Source organism: Poecilia latipinna, unplaced genomic scaffold (genome assembly GCF_001443285.1).
Source record: "Poecilia latipinna isolate Pla-1442-1.1 unplaced genomic scaffold, P_latipinna-1.0 Scaffold407, whole genome shotgun sequence".
NCBI lineage: Eukaryota > Metazoa > Chordata > Actinopteri > Cyprinodontiformes > Poeciliidae > Poecilia > Poecilia latipinna.
In genome coordinates this window covers 618,928-626,679 of record NW_015113023.1, presented here as the reverse complement: position 1 = coordinate 626,679, position 7,752 = coordinate 618,928, and the positions used below count along the sequence as shown (strand labels likewise).

Below are 7,752 nucleotides of genomic sequence, written 5' to 3'. Positions count from 1 at the left end.
ATATATATATATATATATATATATTTTTTTTTATGTTATTTTCAAAGTTACATACTTGCGCTTTAAGACAATGTAACTGATTTTTCAGTGGAACTTGGTGTGTGAGAATCAATACAAAAACCCACTGACTACCTCCATTCATTACATCGGAGTTCTGTTCGGAGTTCTGTTCTCAGGCCAGCTATCTGACAGGTATGAGCTGCGTATCGATATACTTCCCCAATCAGTTTAATTTCTCAGTAAGGAACACATGGAGTCAAATCAAATGTATGTCTTGCACAGGTTTGGAAGGAAGCCCATCCTGTTTGTCATGATGGCTGTTCAAACTGTGGGGCTAACAGCACAGATCTTCTCTCCGAGCTGGGAGGTCTTTCTCCTAATTTTCTTTATAGTTGGTGCTGGGGGATACTCCAACTATGTAATTGCATTTGTTCTGGGTATGTGTTTTTAAAGTGAACTTGATAATATTGGTTATTTACATATACATAGTTATTTATTATGTTTGTTTGTTTTTTTTATCCTATCTGACCTCCCAGGCCTTATTGGGTACAACAAAAGTTCCCACGTTTCTCAGAATATGACACTATTCAACAGTTCTCCATAAACACATATAAAAATATGGCATTCACCAACAGGAGCTGAAGTTCTGAGCCCCAAAACCAGAGTGGTTTTCTGCTCACTCGGAGTATTCATGAGCTCAGCGTTGGGCTACATGGCGATGCCTGTAGTGGCCTTCTTTCTCCGTGAATGGCGGCTGCTGCTGATCGCCATGGCTGCCTCTGGCCTCATCTACGTCCCTCTGTGGTGGTAAGAAAATATATACATGCTAGCCTTTAGTTTGCAATGTTTTTTTAATGTTGATTTAAAATACTTTTTCATACTTAAATCAGGCCATCTTTGTGCAGAAGGTTGTCATTATAACAGTTTTTTCTTTGTCTCTACTAAAAGGTAACTAATTAGCCAAGTTTAAAAGAGAAATTGCAAATTAATTAACTGGATTGTGACTTCTGGGACCTGCTGTACTCCAAATGTTAGAGCAGCAGAATTTTAGAAACTTAATTATGTTAAATTTTAAGTTGGCATTTATCTGCTATGGACAGGAGCTTTAATACCTGGAGAAATAATTATTTGATGACTTGGGGGCACTTTGTATAAAACGCTAACCTTCATCCTCACTCAGTTCTAAAATATGGCAAAAAAAAATTAAAATTAATGTACCTGATTCTAATTAAACAGAATACTGCCCAACATCCCAAAGGTAACAGACATACGTCAGCATGACGTCCCACAAGATTAGTTTAATAAAAAAATCAAAATATCTTCAAGTTTAGAACCTGCTTGTTTCTGTTTAAAGATGTTCATGCGTTTGTTTGGAATACATAAATGAGGTTATAGCCGAGTTTGTTAATCTTTAAAGTAGTTTAAACTCCATGCAGTTGAAATGTTTTTCTATGAGCAGGTTTATCCCAGAGTCTCCTCGCTGGCTGCAGTCTCAGGGGAGAGCAGCCGAAGCTGAAGCCATTCTTAAAGATGCAGCGAAGCTGAATAAAGTCGAGGCTCCAGACGCCATTTTTACACAACCAGAGGTATGTTTGAAAGTCTGTACTTTAATATTGTATAATATCATCTCATTTTGTGTAGTTGCAAAAGTTCCCACAACATATTTTTTATGGGAGCCTGTTTTTTCTTGCTATGTCTGACCTGCCTTTGTTTTGGTATTTCTTTTGTCACAGATTGAAAAAATTTTGGTGATGCGAGACAAGAAATTCAACATTTTGGTCCTTCTGAAAAGCTGCAACATTTTCACCACAGCGTTGCTTTCTTCAAGCTTGTGGTATGTGTGCAGTATAATTATATTATTAGTATCACTTGTACTGAAGATTTGTCCTGAATTGTTTGGCAGGATGATCGTCGCCATGAACTACTTTGCTTTAATCCTCAACACTTCCAACCTGCACGGCAACCCGTACCTGAACTGCTTCCTGTCTGCTGCTACAGAGGTTCCAGCGTACATCATTGTCCTGTTGCTGCTGCGTTTCTCCTCCAGGCGCCTCTGTCAGTCTGCCTCACTCTTACTTGGAGGCATTATGATCATTTGTGTTAACCTCATTCCGATAGGTAAGATCCACACAGTCGGCTCTATTCCGGCCGCAGCGGAATAGAGCCGCTGTACATCATGTACAACATGTACATCATGTTTTATAGTTCCTAATTATAAAACTTTTAAAAACCAGACTCGGGTGTACGCATGTGTTGGATGGTAGGAACCAAATTTAATTTACTATACTTACAAGCAACCATAAGAAACAGTAAAATATTTGACATTTATTTGTAGTTACAGTTTGTATGAAATGTGATGCAAAAATAAGCAGTGGAAATTATTCAATGTTTTAAATTATGCTTCCATAAATGTGAATTTTTGAAGATTGTCTTTTGTTTTATGAGTAGATTTCTTCTAAGACTATTTTCTTTTTTCCTTGTAAAGAAAAAGTATTTTGCAAAGCAAAGAACAAAGATGAGAAAAGCTGCTGATTATAAATAAAATGTGGACAATCTGTGTTCATTTATTCACCTGTCTGAGGAATTGAAAAGTCTCAAAGCTCAAGTCAAGACCCAAGTTCAGAAATACACAAATCAGAACAAAGAATATTAAAGATATTCATCCATCCATTATCTGAACATGTTTATTCCTGCAAAGAATTGGGTGAGAATTTAAACAACTGATTTAAAAGATGTTCACTTATTCAAGAAGTTTTAAACTGAGTGTCTGGATAAGATCCATCCATCCATCTAGGGAATAACTTCAGTGGGATTATTGAGCCCTGCAGTAAAACTGCAGCATCGTCTAGACGTTGCATGAAATTAAACAATGAGTTTTGTAAATATGCATTAAATAAGCAAACTCTTGCAGTGACACATCTTACATCTTACTTTGCTTTAAATCAGAATCTTATGGCATACTTGAATAAAACTGGTTAATTTTGCATTTTGGGTGTTTTTGTAAGATTGGAGCAACAGAAGTTGTATTTAAATGTGTGTCTAAACTTGAAGCTTATCATAATCATTATTTTAATCTGTAATTAAATTATTTTACATTACATGACAATCTATGTACAGGTTTTTCATGTAAATTGATTAAAATAACTTATTTTTGTCAAAGAGCACATTAAAGGTGGTTTCAGTTTGCAGGAGAGTCTATTTTTAAATTGGATCAGTTGATCTGATTCTTTTGTCCGGTTTGGTGGCCTCAGATTTACCCGCTGTGTCTGTGCTGCTGGAGATGGTGGGAAAATTCGGCATCACGTCGGCCTTCTGTGTTTTGTACGCCTTCACAGCGGAGCTCTTCCCGACCGTAATCAGGAATACAGCCATGGGATGTTGCTCCACAGCCGCACGGATCGGAACCATCATCTCCCCATTCATCATTTATCTGGGTAAGTGTAGAACGGATTTGTGAAATCTGTCACAACTTTTTAAGATACAAATACTTTCATTCTTTTTTTCTTTGATACTGTAATGTCTCATGTTTTTTCTTATTATTCACTAAACAAACAAGCATTTTGTTTGTTTTAGAAAGTATGTGATGTTTCTCTCAGTAGATATTAAATCAGCGCTGGCTCGGTTAAATTAAAACCCTTTTGTCACAGGGTTTTACTTCAGGGCCCTTCCATACATAGTGATGGGTGTCATGGCCGTCTGTGGTTCTGGTTTCTGCTTCATGCTGCCAGAAACTCATGGAAAAGCCTTACCAGAGGCACTGTCAGACATGCAACAGCTACGTGGGTGAGTTGTTTGCAATTATCTAAAAAGTTACACTTATTTTTGGTAAAAGGTCATCTTCATTTTGCTTAGTCATCTTTGATTGGCTTGTTCTGATTCTGTGTATTTAGGATGAAAGTTAATTTTATCAATGAGCATTTGTGCAGAATTGTTTTTCCTGATATTTTTGTTCCTTTGTTCAAACAGGAACTGTGTGAATAAGAAAAAGGAAGCAGAACATGAAGAGAACACATAGATGTAGTGGGTAGATGTTATTACAAATCTGCTGCATCTGCCAAAGAGTTCATTTATTTGTTGGGCTTATTTTAAAGACTGACTGAAAAGAACTGATTGAAATTTTCAGAAGGTATTTTATTATTTTTTATGTCATTACTTTCTTATGATTTTATGAACAGACTAACACTTAATAAGCAGTAAAATGATACAAATTGTCTTCAAATTGTATAAGAAATAAAAATCTGACAACTAGTCATGCATTGCATTCACCGTCTTTACTTTGATGCCCCTAAATGAAATCCAGTGCAACCAATTGCCCTCAGCAGTCACCTAATTAGTAAATGAAATATAAGTTTAAAGCAAGGTTTGTTTTCTCTAAGATCAGCAGCTGAGCTGAGAGAATCCATGACAGCAACAATAATTAGTTGTTCATTTTCCACATTTGGCCTTTATGAAAGAATGAAAAACAGAAACTTTAAGAAGTCCAGTTTAAAGTTTGAAACAAGCCACGTTCAGACCAATTCAATAATCTTAGAGTGTTACTGAAAAGTCCATTTATTTCAGTAACCAAGTGAAACACATTATATTTTATATTTTTATTTCTGCTGACAGCTAAAACACAACATTCAAAATTTGAATATTACATCAGACCAACGAAATGTGGGCTTAACAGAAAACAGGACTCATTGGGACAATTATTCTCATTTTTTGAATAAATAAAGAACACGGAGAAGATGGAGAAAATCTTTTGGACAAATTTGGACTTAACTGAACTTTTGGACCTTAATCCAAATGCAGGAGCTGTAAAATGAATACTGCACATCCCTGTGAACACACCGTTTCCACCGTTGGCACACAGTCAGCAGCCGCAGCATCCTGATGATTTTCCTCACCAGAAGTGAATTTGAGTTGATGGAAGATTGATGGAGAAAATGTGTTAGGAGCTGCAAATGACTTTAAAGTGGAGTGAAGGTTAACCTTAAAGCAGAATATTAGTGTTGATAATCAGAACTACACTAAAACAGATTAGACAAAAGCATATGTATACGTTCAAATCGTCCAAAACTTGAAAACTGATGTTCACATTTAAATGACCAAACTTGATCTATTTAGCAAAAGAAAATGGAGATGTTTTTAAGTGACAGAAAATAAATTAACACCACACTTCCAGTTGATTATCTTTTAAAACATGCTCAATTCTAGGTACTATAGACCTTAATTTAACACATATGGGTTGGTTTATCACAAACTCCAGGCAGAATCAATTTTGTATAAAGATTTGATGTAAAAGTGACTGGGTTTTAATAAAGATTTTTTATTGTGTTACCTATCCATTTAATGAAAAGGTACATTTAGTATGGATAAATAACATTTATTCTTATAATAAGCTAGTATATTTTGTCCTTTGCCCCACAGATTAAAAATATATACATTTCCCCTTTAGATGATAAATATCCCCCATTTTAGGTGGGGTTTTTTTTTTGTTGTTGTTGTTTGTTTGTTTGTTTTTCTATAAAAACTGGACTTTGTTCAGCTGTGGAGAACCTTGCAGACATTTTCTTTGTGTGACATTTATCAGGGTATTTCAGTGGAAGGCGTCACCTGTTACCGTGGAAAGACCGCCGTCATTTCACTTTCACTTCAGCTCCAACACGATGCACAGCATCGGCTGTGGAAAGACCTTTTAAATACTCTCTTCTTGGATTTTCTTTTTCTTTTTAAAATCATCTCTACTAAGCTGTAGATGTTGGCATTTCGTCGTGTTGGATTATAATTGGCTTAGATCTGCTGGGCTGATGGACACGACACAGCTGCTGGAAATTTAAAGCAACTGCAGATTAAATTGGGGCCAAAGTAAAAGTGAAACCGACTGGTTTTCTTCAACGGCCTGAATCTTTGTTCGCTTCGCCGAGGCTCTGTGGCTTGGATGAATTTTAATTCACTAAAACCGAAGGATGTGATGGATTTAAGGTAAGTTTTATATTTCTAATAGAATTTGTGTGGCTACAGCTGCTACTCTCAACGATGATGAAGATGATGATGATGCTATCATTTGTTTTTCCTCAGCTGTCTTGATGCTTTTTTCCTTGATGACATTTTATAACATACAAAGCCATCTTCTTTTTGTTACACACAAATATAGTTTCGGTATTATATGGAACGTGTATTGCTGTTCAGTGTTTTTACCCATCCTATTTTTTATCGTTTAGTTTTCTGGTTGCATTTTGCGAAATCGCTCTGATGACGGATAGTAAAAATAATATTAGTTTAATACGTAAGCAACTTAAAATGCATAAATATTACTCATTCTGTTCAATTTCAAAATTCTTTTTAGTAGTTCATATAAGGAAAGGAAAGGCTTTTTATGGGCATAATGTATCAGAAATGACCACTTGATGGCGCCAAACTACTTCGTTGGTGACGTGAATTTCTGAGTGACCGCTTGTGTTTTATTTTTTACTTTGTAAATTGAGCTGGTGTGAGACATAAGCAATAAATAGTCATATTCAGTATCTTGGGTTGAAGCTGGAATAAAACACCATGAATTAGTGGCATATTCATAATTTTATAATATGAACATGTGTTTTGGTTTTCGTCTCAACTTTGTCCCAGTAAAGTTGCACAATCTAAACCTAATAAGCCACTAGATCTTGTATTGCATCTATTTCACAAAGACATTTCTAACTTTACTGCTTTTGATTTTCTTTTTTCTTTTTTTTCGTTGGGTGTTTTGGTGGTATGCTGACATTTGGCACTTCAAAAACTTTGAAACCTTCTAAGAACTAGATCAAGCTCTAACAAACTGCTTTCAGGATTACAATCGGGGGAGTTTTGTGACTGATCCCAGAGAGACTACCGCCTTTCTTAATAAAACTGTTTATTATGATGGTGCTTTTGGATCTCTGCTCTTTGATTACTTTTGAGCTCGGTTTATATTAATAGTGGATACATTGTAAGTGATCCCACTCCCCTGAACTCAACCCAACTCATGAAAAGCTGCTCTTTCCAGCTGTCCTAAGCAGCCTGCAGTGAGCGTGGAGTGAGAAAATAACCTGCAGCCATATTGCTGCCCTTCTTGACCCTATGCACATGTCCAGAAGTCCTGGCCTCACGAAGTCCAGAAACCCTCGAACCTACCGCTGCAGTTTCTGAGCAAACTCTTCACAGATCTGAAGAAGGCCCCTGTACCTCACTTTGGAGTTCTTTGAGATTTTGGGTGGTCTGCGTTTTGTCTTGTTTGCAGCAATAATCCACCTGTGCAGTCTTTCCCATACAGTATGGATTTTCCAGCACAATGTCTGTGTAAAGCAACCGTTCTGATGTTTCGGTTTAACCAGACTTATGTCAGCTGCCTCGTCTTCCCCTGTGTTGCAGTCAGTTCCTGCAGCAGCATCATGTTGACACGCTGTACTATACAGTGCTCTCCATTAAAGTCTTATGAAACATATTTCTGGTTTAGGGCTGAAAAAAAACTGAATGTAATTAAAAATGTTTAATATTATTATACTAATTTTAATCTATGCTGTTAAATCATCAGGATCACCACTGGTTTCTTTGAGCTTTTTGGTCTTCTGTGCTTGAATTTAACTGTTAATGTGAAGGATTGTGATATATTTTGCACTTCTACCCTGATTGATGCAAGCAATATAATTTAAATAGATACTGGAATCTGATTCTAAATCTACAATCTCCTAATTGTAGATTTGAGTGAACTGCACCACATGTTTTTGTATTAAACATAGTTTATCTCATTTT

At 36.2% G+C, this 7,752-nt stretch overlaps 1 protein-coding gene and 1 long non-coding RNA gene across 2 annotated transcripts in view; both read left to right on the top strand.

Annotated features, from left to right (window-relative positions):
• LOC106950553 (solute carrier family 22 member 4-like) overlaps positions 1–4,246 on the top strand; it is a 9,341-nt gene extending 5,095 nt beyond the window's left edge. Inside the window, exons 2-10 of the mRNA XM_015037492.1 lie at positions 89–192; positions 283–437; positions 636–807; positions 1,460–1,586; positions 1,734–1,834; positions 1,904–2,118; positions 3,252–3,434; positions 3,648–3,783; positions 3,967–4,246. Coding sequence (XP_014892978.1) covers positions 89–192; positions 283–437; positions 636–807; positions 1,460–1,586; positions 1,734–1,834; positions 1,904–2,118; positions 3,252–3,434; positions 3,648–3,783; positions 3,967–4,015 — 1,242 coding nt within the window. The 3' untranslated portion in view covers positions 4,016–4,246. The remainder of the gene's footprint in view (positions 1–88; positions 193–282; positions 438–635; positions 808–1,459; positions 1,587–1,733; positions 1,835–1,903; positions 2,119–3,251; positions 3,435–3,647; positions 3,784–3,966) is intronic.
• A 1,249-nt stretch (positions 4,247–5,495) lies between these two features.
• The window catches only part of LOC106950557 (uncharacterized), a 27,335-nt gene continuing 25,078 nt past the window's right edge, over positions 5,496–7,752 (top strand). The window contains exon 1 of the long non-coding RNA XR_001425635.1: positions 5,496–5,967. This is a non-coding gene — a long non-coding RNA (uncharacterized LOC106950557). The remainder of the gene's footprint in view (positions 5,968–7,752) is intronic.